This window comes from Ciona robusta, chromosome 9 (genome assembly GCF_009617815.1).
Source record: "Ciona robusta chromosome 9, ASM961781v2".
Lineage (NCBI taxonomy): Eukaryota > Metazoa > Chordata > Ascidiacea > Phlebobranchia > Cionidae > Ciona > Ciona robusta.
In genome coordinates this window covers 892184-913390 of record NC_143243.1, presented here as the reverse complement: position 1 = coordinate 913390, position 21207 = coordinate 892184, and the positions used below count along the sequence as shown (strand labels likewise).

The following is a 21207-nucleotide window of genomic DNA, read 5'->3' as shown; positions in this document are numbered from 1 at the left end:
TATTGTCAGCGAAAAAAAGATAGACAATGCAAGAAGAACTATAATTCACAAAGTTACATTCGTAGTAACAGATAGCGGGGGAGTATTGCTAAGGTTTATTTTAATAAATATGTTATGTATCATTCGTATGGTTTTCTTGTCCCTGTCAACATCAGAGCCATAGGTGTTTCCATGACTCTTGTTAACATTAAAGAAATTACAAGTTTCTATGTCTAAAGAAATAAATAGATTTCTATGCTAACAGCGGGTATTCCCCATTTAAAAAAATAAAAAGTCAGTTTGTTTCGTTCAAGCATAAGTTTTTGTGTGCGCAAAGTCTGACCTAAATCCCAAGCTCCATGGCGTGCTACACTGTATAGAAAAAAAAGGTTTGTGATTAAAACCGATAAGCACGTGTTGTTGTTGTACAAGCTGAATATTTTAGACGTCGTGAGTAATGTTATTTTAGTTTTTCGTTTGTCGTTGTACAGTGCTAGTGAAGACTATTGCCCCCCCACCTTTATTGCTAGCCACTGACCCTTAACTACTAACTCCCTAACCATCAACCCCTGACCCCGTAACCTCTAACGGGGATTCTTCACCAGTGCCAAAAAGTGTATTATAAAACTATAACGTTACATATTAGGCTGGTAGAAAATATTAGAGGTTGAGGTTGGTAGCTAGGAATTATTAGTTAGGGCTTGGGTTTTTAGAGGTTAGTGGTTGGTTGTTACATTTAGGAGCTGGGGGATAACATGGGGTATGGTTCCTTACTAACACCAAATAAAAAGGCAATTACAACTTCCCGTTGTTTATAAACAGGTGGAATGTTTATTAGGAAGAAAACCTGTTCTAAGGTTTTCGTTATCACTGTAATTTTTTTAGCCTTACTTGCCTTTTATTTTCTGCATTCAAACCACAAGCCTCTACTGTATGAAGATTATTTAACGCCGTTATCGCAGTCTTACCTCAAACTACACCATTGCATGTTTGGTACAAAAAAATGGAGATTATACTACCCTGAACTTAAGTTGATTTTGGAGTCAATTGAATCAGGGAAATTAAAATGGCCGCTCCCACCTGTGAATACTACTTCAGCTTACTACAGCCATCTAGTGGTCAGCAAAAAGCAAAATTATGTCGTTGGAGATAAATTAGTGATGACCATAATAGCAAAAGATGGAAATGGGAAAAGGAAAACTCATGGGGGGGATTATTTCTTCGCAAGGTATAATATAAATAATGGATGTTTATCTGTTTAAATAAGGTTTAACTGTAAGCTGGTCTATTTGTGACAGTAGTAATACTATTCAAGATTTACTAAATCAAAAAATTAAATAAAGTGTATAAAAAAAGATGTGGCATCTTTTTAAAATTGTAATCTTAATATTCCTAAGTTCATAATAAAATGTCAAAAGTTTCCTTTCAAGCTTATATGTGTTTGGCAGCAACAACTTATATATCATATATAAAACAATATGTTCCTTTACAGACTTATGCATGCTGAAAGTCGCAACAAACCATATCAAGATGGGATCGCATGCGATATAGAAGACCATGGTGATGGGACATACAGTGTGTCTGCCCCTCTGCTAATCCCCGGTACATCCTCTCTCTTCATTGATCTTGTGCATCCCAGTGAAGCAGTAGTTGCTCTTGTTCTAGAAGCAAGTGGAACATCTGGTTCAGGAATCTACTTTGTAGCAACTTATCCTTCATTGGAAGAAGTGGTGTGTAATGTCAGTCTCTCACAATCAAGGTATTGTTGGGATGTTATTGATGAATGCACTTTGTTTTATTCTCGCGTACAAAACTGCAATAGTTGTTACAATGCGGGTGTTCTGTTTCATATACCTTGTACTTTACGAGTTAAGAATTATCCTGTAAATTTATAAATCCAACCTTTATGGAATTAATGTATTTATAGACACCTATTAATGTGGTAACTTCTAGTCATAGAAATTATCGAAATGCAAAAGTAACCATACAATTTGGTTTTGCCTAAGTAACAAATTTGGACTTATCTAAAATTTGTGTTTTATTACTTTTTAGCCCCATCAAAGTTTGCAACTTCTCCCAACCAACCAAAGGTTTCTCCTGGTTTTGTGATTACCCCAAGAAATCATCACATTGCCCCAAAGTTTTAAACTACACCAAAGTTTCATACAAAGAGTCGGATGTCTTCTTGCTTGGAAAACAAAGTTACTTCAAGCAAAATTCAAACTGGAAGGTTCCAATTCAAGGCTCAGGGTTTTCTGTTGAAGTTTTAGATTCAAGTTTCATGATTGATTATGTCAAGTCTCTCCCTGAATGTTCTGTTCCTGTTGGTATGTCACAGTTGGCTTATGATCGTAACCTTGGTAGACATAGTGGTTTGTACCTCGATGACAAATGGCAGTCACTACAATGTAATAATAAGATTACAATGTACAAACAATGGACATGCTTGCGCAACAAAGTGCTTTATTTAATTGGTGATTCAACAATGAGACAATGGTATGAACAATTTGAAACAATTTTAAACTTGAACACATCAACCAAGTTACTAGACCATCCAGAAATTTGGCAAAAATCCCGCAACGGTACAAATGCAGAACACAACATAACAGTAAACTACAGATCCCATGGCTTGCCCCTGCATAACCCAGGACCTGCAGAATCTCACCCTTTTATTGTGGATACTTTGAACAATATCCCTGCTACAAGTGAACCAAGCACTATCATTGTAATCAACTTTGCTCTGCATTTTTGCCTCATAGACCCAAAGTTTTATCTTTATCGAGTACAAGCCGTAAAAAGGTCAGTAATTTCTTTAATGAAACGATCACCAGGTGTTGAAGTTTTTATTCGCGGCTGCATTCGACACCGAAACACTCGTAAAGTTGTTCCAACTGAATGGTATAGTTTCAGACATTGTAAAATACTAAGGGCCGAGTTTGCAGAAGTTCCCGGAGTTGGTTTCATTGACACTTGGCAGATGACGACTGTGCGAACCAATCATATCAATATTCATCCAGATGTAGAAATTGTGGCCGACCAAATAAATTTGTTTCTATCTTACGTTTGCTAGATAATATAATAGTCAGTTACTTTTGTTATTGGACTAGGCCTATAGAAATATAAAATTAATCGTGCATTTTTTTATTAGAAAAAATCTTGTTTTCTATAAAATTAACTTAATGTTAATTTCAGGGTGTACAACATATTTAAACGTACAGGCATATTTAATTGTACCAGCATATTAATTTTTTTTCTTCTTGTTCCTGGTTAGTTGTTTTACTTATGCGTACTTAGGTATTCCAATCTTGATTCAGGCCTCAGTTTTTTCAACATATATAAAATGAAATTATTGTATAAATATAAATAATATCATTTGTTTACAATTTTACAGGGGTTGCCATGCTTAAATAGATTCATATTTTGTTACATAGCTATTAGCTAATGATTATTTAATACCTCCTTTTATTTAAAGTAAAAATTTAATATTTCTTTCATTGTGTACAACGTAAAGACAATTTTTAGGCTACAAACTACTTTGCAAAAATTGTTCATTCAACCATTTGAATTTAATCAGGTAGTTTTACATTTTCAGTTAAAATATTTGTTTTGTCCAATTTTTTTTAGCAACTGTACAGTTTAATGCACTGTTAACAATCTTGTTACTAAACCATTCTAGTAAATTTAATATTACAGCCCTAACTGAAACATTCCTCATGTATTTCCTCATGAACCATTCCTCATGTATTTCCTCATGAACCATTCCTCATGTATTTCCTCATGAACCATTCCTCATGTATTTCCTCATGAAACATTCCTCATGTATTTCCTCATGAAACATTCCTCATGTATTTCCTCATGAACCATTCCTCATGTATTTCCTCATGAAACATTCCTCATGTACTGTTTAAGGTACTGATTCTGACAGGGATTATCGTCCACACTGTTTAACAAATATTTTCATATCGCATTATATATAAATTAAATCAGGTATTTTACATTTTCAGTTAAAAGTTTTTTAATAATTTTGTCCAAATTTGTTTAACAACTGTACATTTTAATGCAAAGTTAACTATATTGTTCCTTAACTAGTAAACCATTCCAGTAAATGTAATGTTGTAAGTATAAAGATACCTCATACGCACTTTAAGGTTCGGACTCTGACAGGGATTATCATTGTACAACAAATGCTTCTTCATGTGTTCCATGTTTAACCTGTTATAACTATTGTTGTTTTGCTGTTAATTCCCATCTCTTTACTATAATGATTATTATTCCTCGTAACTATTCAGGTTTGTTTATTTAACCAAGATTTTTATTTAGAATTTTAAAAGTGTAGGGTGAAATATTTCACAAGGTTTGTGCATGACAGCAACAGACACAGATGATTTAACAACCTTAGATTTAAAGTTTCTAAAAGAAAGATACCAGGTATACCATGGTTGTTGCTTAACAATCCTAATTGTGATGTAATTGTGCCTTTTTTATTCAAATTTTATCATACTGTATGGGCAGAAAACTCTATTTTGAATTTACGTTTTATAGTTTTTACTATCACTGTCTTCCACGCCCATTATTTCTTATTGTAGTGATATGATTTCATGTATTTAATACTACCACCATTGTGGGCATGTGTGTTCTATTTTAATCCTTCTGAGATCCAGATAAACCCCCATTTTAACCCTAATTTTGGAACTTTTATATTCCTTAGGACACATCTTTACAAGTGTGGAAAAGAAATCAACTTAAAGCAAATTCAACGAATACAATCAATTTGAAACGAAATCCAAGCAAAACGTAAGTTGTAGCTTTTTAAATTGACATTTTTTTATAAATGAACATTAACCTAATGTTAATTGTAGTATGTATAAAGTACTTTGAGTTCCTACAGTTTTTAATTTGCAAGGTTATACAATACTTCTGGTGAAACTATTTAAAATTATCAAAACAGTTGCCTCAATTTGAATTTTGTAATGCGTTATAAAATCTTAGAAAATACCAAAGCAAAACCTTATAATTGAATAGGTTTCACAAAGGTTCTAGATTTGACCAACATGTACTACTATCCGTTAAAATGCCATGGTTTTTATTTAACCCAAGCTATAACATCTCCACAGTTATACTTCACACGGGAATAAAGAAGTTATCGTGCCTGATAACACTGAGTTGCCACCAAAACCTGACAACCCCAGGTCTAAGGTTTGCAATATATTATGATGATCAGTCTAAGGAGGGGAATCCCCTTAATGAATACCATGGCAAGGTCACATGGGCTGGTTGCCGTAGCAACAAGAAACTCAACAACAGCAACGCAGGAGATGAATCCAAATACTCAACACAAAAGGGTTTGTAATTTAAAACTTTTTTACTTCGCTTTCCAGCTATAAATATATATTTTATCAGCAGTACCATATTATGATCACTGTCATGTTGTGTTTATCCTTTGGCAAAATATTTGGTCTTTTATGGGTTGTCAGAATTAGTAGCCATACAAGAAAAAAACGAAAAACAGCAGCCAACAGGTGTAGGAAATAAGAACACAAGTGTTATAACTTTAACAATTGAACGCGTGGATAAGTAAGTTACATACATTCGTATGTAAAATATTTCAATAACATTCTTTATTAAAAAGACACTTTGTTTTGTCAATATCTTTAATAATTACCAAATATATATTTAACATTTAATTACCAATCAATCAATTAACGCAACCACCATCCACAGCCGAGTAAATCGTTTGCAAGTTTGTTACGAAACTCTCCGTTTGTTCATCTTTCTGCACAAACCAACCCAAAGGTGGTTGGTCGGATTATTAAGGTGGGTCGTATTTTGTTTGTTTCACCATAAATGATAACATCAGCGCCTTGGCAAAGGGGTTAGCGCGACTGTCTCGAACCCAGAGGTAATGGGTTCAAGGCTTGTTGCTGCTACCATTGTGGGCGTATGAGCAAGACACAGCAATTGCAAAAATTCATTACCCACAAAGTAACATACATGGTTATTCATAAGTTGGCACGAGGTGTATGAAACAGAACACTCATGTTATAACGACTATCGTTTTCTGGCCTCACCAAGATAAAACAAGTTACATTACATTCATTTATTCAACATAAACTAGGTCTAGGATATTAAACGTGTTAATCTATTCCGGCAATTTTTTTTTGTAAACCAAATGAAGAGATATTTTATTCTATTTGTAATCCTATTTAAAATTTGTGCAAACTATTCCTACTTTTTTATAATAACTTATATTTTATATGACAAGGTCATTGTAAAACAAATCTTAATCCAGTGGTTCCTAATCTTTACAGATGTAATTGATCAATAGATTAAAATTCCATTTGCTTAATCCCAATAATTGATGTTTTGTGTTTAATATTGATTCCTCCCAATGTGTTGTACATACTTCAAGGTTTCATTTATTCTGTTATGAATGCATATCATAAAGTCCCTCCCATGCACAGATACACGATGATAACTTGTACATTGATATCGGCACGAAGTTCCACTGTGTTTGCCCCATGCCTCATGATGACGATGGTAAATATGTGGAAGGTGGAAAAGTCTGTGTTTTGGTTAAAGACTTCGAACTTTCAGCAAGGTGAGAGTTGTTGGCAGTGGCGAAGCCAGGGGGGTTACGATATCGCGACCCCCCCCCCTCCATTTTAAACCAAAAAAAATAAATAATAAAAAATTTTAAAAAAATATTTAAAAATTTTTTTGATTAAAACCCCCCCTTGATTGTTTATCTGGCTGCGCCACTGGTTGTTGGTATATGAATAAATTACATTCAAAGTATGGGGTTTAGGGTTTACAAGATGGGGTTGTTGGTACACAAGAATGAAAATATTACATTTGTGTATTCATTTATGTGTATTGATAGTATAGGGTTGACATATTACTTACAAGTAGCAACTTCTGTACTAACAAGGTCATTAGATAACATGCTTACTCTAGTCTTGAGGTGTGTAGTGCTGTGGGACCTAACCCATATACAATACAATCAATCCAACAACATGCATGTGTCCTATAGCAAAGGTGCGGCGGGCTACACCAATATAAAATGTTATGAAGTAGCGTAGGTGTGAAAACATCTTGTGGCAATTGTTTGTTTTGTGATATTTTTAAAGGAAAGGTCTTTCACATTTAAAACAATTGCCAGAAGATCTCAGTTTTTACACCTTTAATACAACAAAATATAGAATACTTATAACTTGTATAACTTACACTTATAGTACAACAAAATTTAGGTAACATGCATATAAAACTTATTAACTTAATGTACCCACAAGGCCACAACCCACATAACTATTAATACAACACCCACAGGTTCCTTGGTTCGACCACTGACACTACATTACTTGAAGCTGATGCTGTATTACTTGGCCCTGTGGCATGAACTTAATGTAGATGTAGCTGAATGTTCGAACTGAACCCAAAGGTGCTTTTGTTGTTGATATTATATCAATGTAAGATCATTTTTAGATCCACCATTTTGTTCACCAAGATTCACCATCTTGGATTCTTGTTTATTTTTTGAACATGAAACTAAACGAAAAAAACAACGATTTTGTGGAAAATGAAACTGAGATATATTACATCACAATAATAGTGTATGACGTCATCATGAGTTCATATAAGGAAAAAATATGCATGGTGGTCACAAACCTATTAAATGCAGAGGAGGCAGAAATAGTTAGGACGCACAATCATGTGAAAAAATTTCAACTTATTGTTTTTTATTTATGGATTAAAGCGATACAGAAAGTTCCAGGGTAAGCCCACCCTGCTTATTGTTGGTTATGACCATGCATCGCGTGTGGTTGGCGTTGTCGTTATCGGGGTAGTAGTTTGGGGATTTACTCTTTTTTCGTTATTATTCGTAGCTGGAGCAACTTTGTGCCTAAACCTCATAAAGTTACGAGCTACGTAACACTGCGTTACGCTACGCTTAGCATCGCGTAGAGTACGACGCACCGATAACCGTAACGGTCGGTTCAAGACTGCGTAAACGACGATAGAGAAAATTCTGCCCCCCATGGCCAACCCTGTGATAAAATATGACGCAGATTCATTGAAGCTTGACGGGGCTTCTGTGACGTAGTAATTATTGCACTCTATGATGTAATAAACGAAATACGGAGTCCAAGTAAGAAAAAATAGGAGAACCACTGTCAGGAAAGTTCGCGTCGCTTTTCGACGGCTTACGCGGGTTTTCTGCATTCGCTGCCACGCACGAAGCGGGTTCGTGTATTCAAAAAGCATTTGTGAAATCGTCACCACTTCAGCGACATCTTGCGGCTGCTTTTCGTCGTTTAAAACGAGATTATCATTTGATGACGTAGGCTCCGAGGTCACTGATGGCCTTATCAAGGTGCTTTGTATGTCTCGCACTTGTTTGTATGCAGTTCTGGTAACGAGCAGGTAGAATATGAACAGCAGTATCAGAGGTATAATGTAGAAACATATCATTACAGCTATGAAGTAACCTGGTATCTCTCGCCAGTTGGGGGCGCACAAGAGGGCATTGCCCGAGTTCGCTGTTATAAATGTGACGTCATAATACATTTGTGTATTGTTTGTGACGTCGGTTGATTGCTGGCTCATAAAAAGTTGAAGATTTGAATTATACAAATTGGAATCTCCATCATTGTTGATGTTTCTTTGCGTAACAAAGGAATTGTTTGTGACGTTTGTAATATTACCAACGTCATTATGTCGTAACGGAAGTCCGATTCCAGCATTCACGAGAATGGCTACTATGACGTAGAAACTGATGACGTATACCCACAATGTCACTTGGCCGACTAGCAACCAACAATTTGTTGGTCTGACGTCACTGCGAAATGGATACGTCACGATGACGTAGCGAGTAATAGAAAGCATGGCGGATAGACATGACGAAGCAGACATGAAGAATATACTCAGGTAACCAAAGCCCTCGCACCATGGACTGTAACTCTAGAGGAAAAATTGAAATTTATATTACCATCTTCTGAAGCAGGGGCTGTAAGAAATTAGATAACAGTTTTTATATCTTTATTCTATATGGGTAAGGTCCTACGGCAAAGGGCATCAAAAAACTGGGATTTCGGCTAGAGTTGCCCATTAGCAAAAAACGAAAAAGTGTATGTAGCCTGTATGGGACAAAACGACAGTCTCTAAAACGTATTTTTAGGATGTTGAAGCAAAAAGCCAAATGCCATGACCTACCATAGCTGCTCACCCAATAAAATACAAGACACACCATAGCTCTAATTATCTCAGTCGCTAAATCTACGAGACTCACATTTGCTGGCACGTTTATCATTGCTTGTTGTTCTTTACCCGCTGATAAAAGTGTGGGGAAGGTTCCGCAAATAGCTGTTCCTGCCCCGCAGATGGTCATGCAACTCAACACTATCTGTTCGTTTAAGTTCATTTTATATAAACGTCGATACCGTAGCAGTGCGAATAGAGTGATAACATTTATAAGTATCCCGATGATGAATGTACCAGCTGACACCAATACATATTCAGGTTTCATGCTTTGGAATCTTTCATCTATAGATATAATATAAACCCTTTATAAGGTATGTAACTTTGCGATTTTGAGAAAACGAAAATCTAACGTATTGTAAGGGGGTAAGATGGGAAACGTTGTGGCACATAATGTCCCATATTTCCCCAAGTCGCGGGGTTACGGTTATATAATTTGTAAATACTCTTTGTTTACTACTAATTGGTGCATAAAAAATGGCTGAAAACATGTGCCAGCTTACCCCAGCCTATAAAACGTTTATCTTTTCGAATACAGAAGCTAAAATTAAATTAGTTAAACGGGAGAAGAGAACAAATTAGGAGCAAACACAGTTATAGTTAAAACATGCTACCATGGTAAAAACTACTTGAGGAAAAGTAACAAAAAACATGGCTGCCAAAACTAAAGCATTGCATCACCACAGTTTTAATCTCCTTGCAATTTATCCTACGTATACTTAATTCTAAACCTCCTTATAGCTAGAAAGCAATTCATTATGCATGCACTTGTCGTATTCTAATTCGGTATTATCTATAAACCTATCTGCCGCATACAAATGCCCGTATATTTGGCAAGTTACCGCACCTTACATCACTCCACAAAACTCGTATATTTATCCCTTCATAAAGTTAAACTCTTACGTCAATGGACCTCTAACAAATACGACCCGTTCCCAAAATATCGTTAAATTTCATTCCACTGCAAACAACACAGACGACCACTTGTGTGCATAACTTAATCGTAAAATCATTACAGCTTATCACATGTTGGCTGCTGCAGCTTCACTAAAGGCACGGGAGCTCTTCAAACAAATTAAGATGTAATTTCAACTTTGAAGAGACCAAATTGACGCAGTATTTGTTTATTTTTTACTATAAGTGTAGGTGTGGTGGGGTGGCGATAGTTAAGTGGGAATTTATAAAATGAATGTTACCTCTCGCTTTGTTTGGCAACAATGGTCGTTAACACGAGTGTTCTGTTTCATGCATCTCGTGGCCGCTTATTATATATGAGTTACCACGTATGTATACTATTGTTTTTGTTTTTTTGTAAGAAAATACACGCCCACAATGGTGGCGGCATCGAGCACCGAACCCGTATCTTCTGCTAAGCGATCGTATCCCTGTATTCGGCACCGAGTTCGTTCTATCCCTATTCCAACTTCGGGCCAATAAGACTCTTTTAAATTGTATTACACCGCTATATCTAACATGGATTTTCTTCGAATCCTAAAGCATTGCTCGTAATAGGTGCTTAGCTTTTTTATATCTCGTTCGGGTAATTGGCCATAACATTAAACTTAAATACACGGAGAACATGAACTTCAGTAACACACATAAATAGGTCGTATCACATAAATCGATTATACTAAATAGCCTATAAACTACCTAAAGTATATTTGTTTAGGCCTTAGATGATTGTATGCGTTTACAGAAAACTATTCACGCACCTCATACTCACTGTCGAATTATGTTGAGTTTCCTCTTATATAGGAGGGTGGGGAAAGATGGAACACCCTTTTATTTTGCTTTTTCGTCCCATTTAGTAGTAAACAAAGACCATTCAGTATACGATTTTATAATTCTGTAAATTTTGGGCTGTTTATTACCAAAGGGGCGATAAAAGAGCATGAAAATATGCCCCATCTTACCCCAACATAACTATTAACTTTTTACCACAAATATAAAGAATCCACGCTTTTCTTGCCCATACGAAAACTACCCATCGTAACTCAGTGATTTAACCGCCAAGTTGTCAATGCAATACCGTATTAGTAGCAACATTGGTTATTGTGTAGCGGTCAACTTTATTCGTATAACTTACGCAAGCAAAGAGAATAATAAAATACGTTATTTTAATCAAGTCTTCAAAATGATGTGCTTGTGAGAGACTACTACCTACTTGTTCTTTTTGTTCAGCCTTTGCATGTTACTTATTTTAATAGTCAGTGCAACGACAGTCATTATATCACGGGTGTTCCATTTTTATCACGACATATACCGTATGTCCACTTACAAGTTACCACGTATGTAACTTTGTAGGCGATGGTTTTCTTGTATGACTGACAATTAGAGCGCTCCAGCCACTCCGCCAGTGTCGACTTAAATGAAATTTCACATAATAATAAAAAATGTTTCATTCTAAGTGAGTTTTAGTCAGTATAAGAAACACAACTTACTAAACGCAAAGTGAATTTTATTTTGCTGATTATTCTAAATTGCAAAAACCACATTAAGTTACACCATGATTGCAACTACATTCTCTAAGTGGTGTAAATATGTAAATAAAGTTATAAATTAGAAGATAAATCCACTTAGTGCTAAAACACCCGTTTAGTGCAAAGTAATTGAACAGTTTCAGTTGATTGTGTATATCTAGTGGTTGGTAAAGTATATTTGTTGTTATTATTAATTAAATGTGTATGCGGTGTTCTTCATGATGGTTGTTCAAACACTTCTTACTTTCCAGCACTCTGAAAAAAGGAAGAGATAGATTTATCGTCCATACTTATTTATCCTTGTGTGGCGGGACTTTTTGGGAGTTATAACATGGATGTCTTCTTATACACCAGACACACATGGTGTATTCATACACCTCATGCTCACTGTTGAGTTATAACATGGGTGTCTTCTTATACACCAGTCACACATGGTGTATTCATATACCTCATGCTCACTGTCGAGTTATAACATGGGTGTCTTCTTATACACCAGACACACATGGTGTATTCAAATACCTCATGCTCACTGTCGAGTTATAGCATGGGTGTCTTCTTATACACCAGACACACATGGTGTATTCATATACCTCATGCTCACTGTCGAGTTATAACATGGGTGTCTTCTTATACACCAGTCACACATGGTGTATTTATACACCTCATGCTCACTGTCGACTTACATAACAAAGGTATCTTATACAAACCAGGGTTGCAGTTTAACTAGCGCTCGTACGTCGTACCCACTTTCGAGTTACCAAGTTAAATATAGGTGCAACGCTTCTTATTATCCTTGCATGACAGGACATCAGGTATTATAACATAACCACATAGATTTCCTATAATGTCTAAATCAGCCATTGTCCTTAACAATTGAATTAAAACCTAAGAATCCTCGCATGGCAGCGTAGCGACAAGTATTACACTCCAAGTGCTCTAAAGTGTCTAAATTGTCTAAGTCATACACGCAATACAGCCAACTGTACATAGTGATTAACACACCAAACACTTACAGCAAGTTTCATTGCTTGATCAAGGTCAGCAATCAAGTCTTCCACATTCTCCAAACCAACAGAGATTCGAATAAAGTTGTCTCCAATCCCGAGGACCTCACGTTGAGCTGCCGGCACAGACGCGTGGGTCATGATGGCTCTGGTTGTAATGTAATTTAATATTAATACAAAAATCTATTAGGTCTGGTTGGCTTCATGGTACATGGTTAAGTGCTGCAGGAGGACAGTAAGTTACAATGCATTGACTAATAACCATTGAGAAATAGTTTTAGTATCTACTGTTTTATAATTGCAGTTGAAGGGCTGAAGAAGTTGGTATTGAACTAAAGTCAAGTAAGTATGCGGCAAATACCAACTTTACTTCAAATTGCCCACAGCCAATTTATGGCAAAAAAGGGCAGTTGTCTGTGTGGCCACGTTACATTTAAATACCACAGCATAGTAAATAGGTACATGGCAAATACCTGACAGCATGACTTATATAGTATGTTTAAGCCAAGTGAAAAACTACTGTAGTATTGACACGTGACAGAATGTAACTTTCTCACGACCAATTCATGGTAATGGCAACGTCAGTGGTTTGAACTGTTGTAGTCACAAGTCACATTAAACTACACGAGTTTGTGGTAAAAGCTAAGTGGAAAACTATCGTAGCATTAACATGTAAGATGAAACACACTTTAACTCCCCCTACTGTGAATGACAGTGAATTTTAAGGTCTACCCTTTTATACCACAGTAAAGTCGAAGTCTGTAACATCTGCCATAATGTAACTGTTTACATAAGCTCAGTGGCAAATTACTGTTGCATTAAAACCCCTTTTTCATAACGTTTGCAAAAAAAGTTTTAAATTCTGTAACTGAGTCGTAGGATTAGGTCATGTTCATTGCATTCACAGTAAAAGAGTAAATTTCAAGATATGTATGAACAATAAAGCAACAAACTTATAACTCACGGATGTTCCGCTAAACTCTCATATCCTCCCAAACTTTCAGCAAGAATGAAAACTTTAAGAGATTGCAGGAAAGTTTTGGCGGTTTGTAAATCGCCCTTTAACCAGAAAGCTATCATTCCAGAGCAACCGGTGGCCTGTGTAAAAAGGGGCGTGGTTATATTGTTATTTTAGCAATGTTTGCATTACGTGCTAAGTATGTTTAATGACGCATATTGTGTAAAATAGAAATACATTCGTTATCAGCAATATCTATATATGTTATTACCGTTTTGCCCCTATTTTCCGAGTTTTTTTTTTTACATGAATATTATTTTACCATGGCAATCAAAAAGACAGCTATTTGTAAAATATACATTGATATTTTAAAACTAAGGCTTGTATAAAGCAAAATAGCCATTGAGGTGCTGCTGTAACAGGGCAAGATATACTTTACTGGTTATAAGAAAAGACAATTATAATTCACTTGCTATTGAAGTCAATTGCGTTTAAACCTTGATTGAATAGAGTGTGTGTTAGCATACAAACTTGAATGGGGAAGATTTGGTTGGTTAAACATGAACAACACGTGTGTATGCACGAGTGGCTATGAATGGATAAAATGTGACACACCCATATTGAGTTGTTGACTTATGTCAGCTATTTACATTACTTGAATATAAGGTCTGTAGTGAAGATCGAGAATATTTTATTGGAATCTTGTAATTACCTGTTTATTCTCATAATAACTTAACATTTTAAAAAGTGTAAGTTGCAAACTACAGTGGCTTCATACAACTCATGCTCGCTGTCCAGCTATAACACGTGTACCATACTGCACACCATATATGGTGTATATACACCTAAAGCTCACTGTCGGGTTATACCATGGGTGTCTTTTTATAAACCAGACACACATGGTGTATTCATACACCTCATGCTCACTGTCGAGTTATAACATGGGTGTCTTTTTATAAACCAGACACACATGGTGTATTCATACACCTCATGCTCACTGTTGAGTTGTAACATGGGTGTCTTCTTATACACCAGACACACATGGTGTATTCATACACCTCATGCTCACTGTTGAGTTGTAACATGGGTGTCTTTTTATAAACCAGACACACATGGTGTATTCATACACCTCATGCTCACTGTCGAGTTATAACATGGGTGTCTTTTTATAAACCAGACACACATGGTGTATTCATACACCTCATGCTCACTGTAGAGTTCTAACATGGGTGTCTTCTTATACACCAGACACACATGGTGTATTCATACACCTCATGCTCACTGTCGAGTTATAACATGGGTGTCTTTTTATAAACCAGACACACATGGTGTATTCATACACCTCATGCTCACTGTTGAGTTGTAACATGGGTGCCTTCTTATACACCAGACACACATGGTGTATTCATACACCTCATGCTCACTGTTGAGTTGTAACATGGGTGTCTTTTTATAAACCAGACACACATGGTGTATTCATACACCTCATGCTCACTGTCGAGTTATAACATGGGTGTCTTTTTATAAACCAGACACACATGGTGTATTCATACACCTCATGCTCACTGTTGAGTTGTAACATGGGTGTCTTCTTATACACCAGACACACATGGAGTATTCATACACCTCATGCTCACTGTTGAGTTGTAACATGGGTGTCTTCTTATACACCAGACACACATGGTGTATTCAAACACCTCATGCTCACTGTCGAGTTATAACATGGGTGTCTTTTTATACACCAGACACACATGGTGTATTCATACACCTCATGCTCACTGTCGAGTTATAACATGGGTGTCTTTTTATAAACCAGACACACATGGTGTAGTCATACACCTCATGCTCACTGTCGAGTTATAACATGGGTGTCTTCTTATAAACCAGACACACATGGTGTATTCATACACCTCATGCTCACCACCAAATTATAACATGGGTGTCTTTTTATACACCAGACACCCATGGTGTATTCATACACCTCATGCTCACTGTCGAGTTATAACATGGGTGTCTTTTTATACACCAGACACACATGGTGTATTCATACACCTCATGCTCACTGTTGAGTTGTAACATGGGTGTCTTCTTATACACCAGACACACATGGTGTATTCAAACACCTCATGCTCACCGCAAAATTATAACATTGGTGTCTTGGTGAATATTAAAAAATAGGGGTTGTTTCATACAACTGGCCTTATAGCCATGCTTCTGAATTACCAAGTATTGGCTACATGCAACATCTAAAGTTTAAACACATCCTTTACCTGTTTCTTCATGATTTCATATTGTGGGTGTGAAGGCAGACCAGGATAGTTGACCTTTTCAACCCCACTGTGACCTTGAAGCCACGTGGCAACTTTTATCGCGTTCTTCTGATGTTGCTCCATTCGTAACGCGAGAGTTTTAATTCCACGATTGACGAGATAACAATCGAAAGCTGAAGGAACGGGTCCGGTAGCTGGTGAGGAAAGTATTTAAAATCTTGTGTTTGTATGTTTCAATATATAATAAAGAACATATTAATTAAAATTACAAAGTGATCAGGGATTGTAAATAATGGCTTCAAGTATCACATTATAAATAAAAATCTATATGATGTATTGTCAATTAATTGTGGCTGTTTGGCCTAGCAGTGGCAGACATCTAAGCAGACACGTTTTCCATGTTCATGCTATTATAGAGATCCCATACAATTTAGGCAAAATCATCTGTACTGTGTTTAAATATTAACGAATCAAGTACATGGCACCAAAACAATGTTATTCCTGAGCATTGTATATTGGTTATGTGATTTTTAACAATTTATTGACTCGGGCTGTCGCACTTAACATGGTGCAAGAAACTAAACAACAATTTCTCCATTGCCCGCCACTCGATGATAATAAGTTACTTTAATTCAAGTCATTTAACTGAATCCAGAACACGCAGTTGTTACCATATTGTAAGAACTGAAGTTTTTTATAAAGTTCATCATTGCTTGTAGTAATAAGTCCCATTACTACATCACTATGACCATTCATGTACTTTGTGGCTGAATGATAAGCAATGTCAGCACCATGGAGCAACGGACGCTGGAATAAGGAATAGTTTTAAATTGGTAAATTGTACCATTGTTTATATGCCAAACACTTAACCTTGAAAATTGCTGGCTATTTTTTTTATTGTTTCGGGATTTTTTAATGTATTGCTAGCCTAATAAGCAGCCTATAAGTGACTACTGGGTTGATAAGTGTCTTGCAACTCTTGCCCCAGGACACAGACGCTCAAAATGAAGGCATCGGCAAGCCTCATAACTAGTGGTTAAAACAGTCATTAAATTGGCCTTTATATCTTTACATATCTTGTCTTTGTTTTAAAAATATATTTTTAATCTTTGCTATCGTCGTCGAGGAGACAAATAAAAGTCAATATTAGTACATGAGATCACTGGGTTGGAATTGCAATTAGTGTCTTGCCCAAGCCACACACGCCCACAATAGTAGCTTTGTAACTATTGGTTAAAAGAGTCATGCCTCCGTATCGTATATTTACATAAGGCTTAACACAGACTTAATGATCTACACACCTGAAAATATGAAGACATAAAAGTATTATCCACCACTATAATACATTCACTGGGTTTCTCAAGGTCTGCCACCGCTCGTATGTCGGTTACTTTCATGGTGGGGTTGGTGGGTGTTTCAACCCAAAGTATCTGTTGGAATAATAGTTGTGTAATCCTAGATAAATGATCAAATATAGGGGGGAATATGGAATTATGCCAAAACATGTATTATATATATATGAATGTAACTTACTTTATCCTCGCGTGGCCGAAAAAACGACAGTCGTTATCACACGGGTTTAACACCTCGTGCCAGCTTACGAGTTACCATGTATGTTACTTTGTGGGTGATTATTTTTTGGGGATTTTTTCATTTTTTTTATGTATGGCTGATAATTTGGACAACCCATTAGTGGCCACTGGGTTGGAGCAATTGCCGTTAAGTGTCTTGCCCAAGGACACATACGCCCACAATGGTAGCAGCGACGAGCCTTGAACCCATTACCTAATGGTTACAGGCAGGAGCACTAACCACTACGCCACGGCGCCGGAACTATAGTAAATACACATATATCTAAAGTAAATACACAGTAGCGAAGAAAAAATTAGTTAAAACAACAAAGAGAAAGGAATTAGCAACAAAATGACAGTTGTTTAGTTGTTGTTATATTCGCTGTAAGTTATAATGCGAAGTCAATGTTATTTCTTAATTATATAATTTAAATTACCAGTTAAGAACATTGTAATTTGCCCATGGCCAAGTTATCTAATTCCATTGTTGCCAGTAATCAACGATGGAGTTTCTAATACAAGTCACTAGTATCAAGAAACATGATAAGCCATAGTGGTTAAAGGTTCCCATGTGGGTTTTATTTCCCATGACTGAACTGTCACTCATGGTTTACGTTACCATCAGTCATCACTGTATGCTATATAGGGGGAGGTCTTATGGTAGACATGGAATGGCCAAGAGGAGCTGACATTTAAGCCAGAGTTGGCTTAGTGGCAATAAGATATTAAAGAAATAGATCTGTGTGTTTACCACAAGCCCATGTTAGATTATGATAAACATTATCACCTTAGTGTTTGGTTTAATTGCAGCTTTCACATTATCAAGATTTGTAAAATCTACAAAGCTGAATTCGAGCCCAAACTTTGCAGCAACCTTTTGAAAGTACCTGAAAAATCATTATTTAAATTTCGAATTATTATATACCTGGGCTTTTTTATCATGTTTTTAACAGCAAACTACATGTTAAAGTAAATGTATTCGTTGTGCATGTATTCGTACATGTAACATAGGAAAAGTACATGTATTCGTAGTTATACCCATTGGGGAGATAGAATAAAGGATAGTTTTCTCTTTCCCTATGTTTTCACACATGTTGTAAGTAACAACTATTTTTGCTCCCACGACACAGGATAAATAAGTTACATTTATTTAAATAGAAAGTCTAACCTGTTAGTTCCTCCGTATACATCATCGGTTGATATAACATGATCTCCTGCCTTCAATGTATTGATGATTGTCATTGTTGCAGCGAGGCCACTTGAATATGCTAGAGCTGCATTTGAAATAACAAGTTTGTATAGTAAGTTTAAATAAGCAGGGAAATGCATCTGATATGAAAGCATGTGTTTGGGATTAATGCAGAAATTAACCTATGAAATTCACCCAAAATATGTGTAATATAATTGAAAAACCTAAATTCTGTGCTTAATGTCACCAGCCCTTTACTATTTAACTTATAGGAATTACATTTTAAAATATTGAAATGTTTTGGGCTTTATACCATAAACATATTGGTTGCAAAATTATAAGTGCAATAAAAATTCTATATTATGCCTTTATCCAAGAACTGACAGCTGCTTACATTGGGGGCTTATGTATCCTACTGTCCTTAAGCATGAAACATAACAACATTTACATTCATAAATACCCCGTACCATATTTAGCACCCTCAAGACCAGCAACACACTTTTCCAAACAACGTCTTGTGGGATTTCCACCACGACTGTAATCATAACCCTGGGAACAAATAAATGATAAGATTATTATCAAGCTCATTTTACTTTAGAACAAGACACTTCAGGTTACTGGGAAATTATAAAAAATTTGGACCATTATTTCATAAATGCAAGGGTTAAACATGTTTAAATGTAATTGGTCAAAAGAAGCATGGTCGCTACACCAAGCAGACAAACAACGAGCCATTTATGTTTATATGGATAATTTAGACTTCTAATTTAAGACTTCTAGTAAGAAGAAAAAGTGGGCATAAAGTAGATGAAATTGGGGGTTGATTCTACACTGTGAAAAAATCTTACATCAGTCAGTACATTGCATGATAATGTACAGGGGATTGTTGGAAGTTAGATCTATGTTATACAAATGTTAATGTACTATGTGTAAAGTTATCTTATTCAAAATATTCTCAACGGTGATCTTACATCAGTTAGTACACCAGGTGAAACTTGTTTAAACGTGGTTGATGGTGTAATGGGAGGAACCACCATCATGGAACTCCATTGTTCAGGATCTTGACCGTTGTGGATTGCAGTTGTTGCAAATCTAGGGAAATATAGAAATGTCATTTGTGTTTAATGTGTAGTATATTTATACACATTGTACCAGCTTACAAGTTACTACTTGTGTAACTTTGTTGGTGATTATTTTGTATGTTGATTGGTGTTAAGACTGTTTTTAATACAAGCATTGCCTATAAACACATTTAAGACACTTATAAAGTACTTGCATTGTTGCATATGTCAATTAGTTGGACACACATGTTATTAAATTAAAAGTATCCAAATGTTATAATATAACTAATAAACATAGTTAAAATGGTCAAATATTAGATGGCATGTCTAAATAAATATATATGATAGTTATGTACACCATGGCCAAAGCGTGTGCGGCGCTTCAACGCGTACACTATACTCGAGTTATATGTTACTTGTGTATCAAAAATAATGTAAACAAAACTTACCCGCTAAAGGGGGTTCCCCAGCTTGATGAACATTCCTTGTTTTCTGCCATTTTTAATTTTATGGAAACTTTTGCTAACGACGTATCCTAGCTTCTGCGAAAATAAAAATTCCAGTTATAAATCACAGAGCGACCTGAAATCTGTTTCTTTACTACCAATCGAAAAAATCGTGCAGTGACTTGGGAGTATTTCTAAGTATATTTGCGACCGTGTGTTCCCAGTCGTAATATAAATATACGCTAGCACTGCCTGTGACTTAATCCCCCGAACAGATACACCTGTATCTAGCGCAGCTTATTCGAATGCTATACGTTTCCGCATGTTACTATACGTTATAAGATGATGGATATCAACGTCACCATGACGTGGCATATTTCAGCTTACGAAATGCACCGTCATCATTGTCGGCAATATTTCGTCATGCTTACTTACGATGTACCTAACGGACTAAATATAAATACTGGACCGGGGAACAAGTGGACAAGAGCACTTTCGTCATTCTATTATGCTAATCCAACTTACTTCTTAAATTTAAAACGTGTAAAAACCGCTAAAATGATGCCTTGGGGGCAAAAAGTGCAACTGCACATGCATAAGTGTTTAATTCACAACGTTTAAAGTTGCAGGATAACCGAAGGCATTCATTTGTAACAAATCACAAACGTGCAATAGTCTACGGTTGTTGTAAACGTCATATTTTGTTAACAAATCTAAAAACTTTCATAACACAGCAGACTATTTCCTATTTTTTCATAGAACTAAACGATACGTAAAGTATCGTATGTTTTACACCATTGTAGAATAGTATTTTGGTTATTTTTGTAGTTTTATGAAACGAATTTTCTAAGAATTTTAAAGGAAAACCATTTGTAACCTTACGAACCAATTTCAAGCAGCAGCACCTAGCGGTGAAGATTATTTGTATCAACTGACCGTCAGGTGGCGCTGCCGAGTAAATTGCTGGTTCGATTTCCTGTTGTTGAACAAATCT

General features: G+C 36.0%; 4 protein-coding genes across 4 annotated transcripts; 2 read left to right on the top strand and 2 right to left on the bottom strand.

The window, feature by feature from the left end:
• Positions 1–277: 277 nt before the first annotated feature.
• Positions 278–4301, top strand: LOC149730579 (NXPE family member 3-like). The gene is made up of 3 exons (XM_089885628.1): positions 278–1207; positions 1472–1738; positions 2032–4301. The coding sequence occupies exons 1-3, from the start codon at positions 807–809 to the stop codon at positions 3047–3049; spliced, it is 1686 nt and encodes a 561-aa protein (XP_089741754.1). The 5' UTR covers positions 278–806; the 3' UTR covers positions 3050–4301.
• Positions 3520–7590, top strand: LOC149730578 (small ribosomal subunit protein bS1m-like). Its single transcript, XM_089885661.1, has 6 exons — positions 3520–4407; positions 4688–4773; positions 5094–5321; positions 5701–5793; positions 6441–6577; positions 7306–7590. The coding sequence occupies exons 3-6, from the start codon at positions 5190–5192 to the stop codon at positions 7373–7375; spliced, it is 432 nt and encodes a 143-aa protein (XP_089741787.1). The 5' UTR covers positions 3520–4407; positions 4688–4773; positions 5094–5189; the 3' UTR covers positions 7376–7590.
• LOC149730577 (uncharacterized) lies at positions 7422–9623 on the bottom strand. The gene is made up of 2 exons (XM_089885641.1): positions 9266–9623; positions 7422–8937 (listed from the first exon to the last, which is right to left on the bottom strand). Exons 1-2 carry the CDS (start codon positions 9500–9502, stop codon positions 7777–7779), a joined length of 1398 nt encoding a protein of 465 aa, XP_089741767.1. The 5' UTR covers positions 9503–9623; the 3' UTR covers positions 7422–7776.
• Positions 9624–11675: 2052 nt separating this feature from the next.
• On the bottom strand, positions 11676–20376 carry LOC149730576 (cystathionine gamma-lyase-like). Its single transcript, XM_089885644.1, has 11 exons — positions 20217–20376; positions 19678–19798; positions 19174–19255; positions 18686–18791; positions 18305–18404; positions 17248–17376; positions 16618–16753; positions 15947–16140; positions 13683–13816; positions 12728–12866; positions 11676–11969 (listed from the first exon to the last, which is right to left on the bottom strand). Exons 1-11 carry the CDS (start codon positions 20264–20266, stop codon positions 11955–11957), a joined length of 1206 nt encoding a protein of 401 aa, XP_089741770.1. The 5' UTR covers positions 20267–20376; the 3' UTR covers positions 11676–11954.
• Positions 20377–21207: the final 831 nt, after the last annotated feature.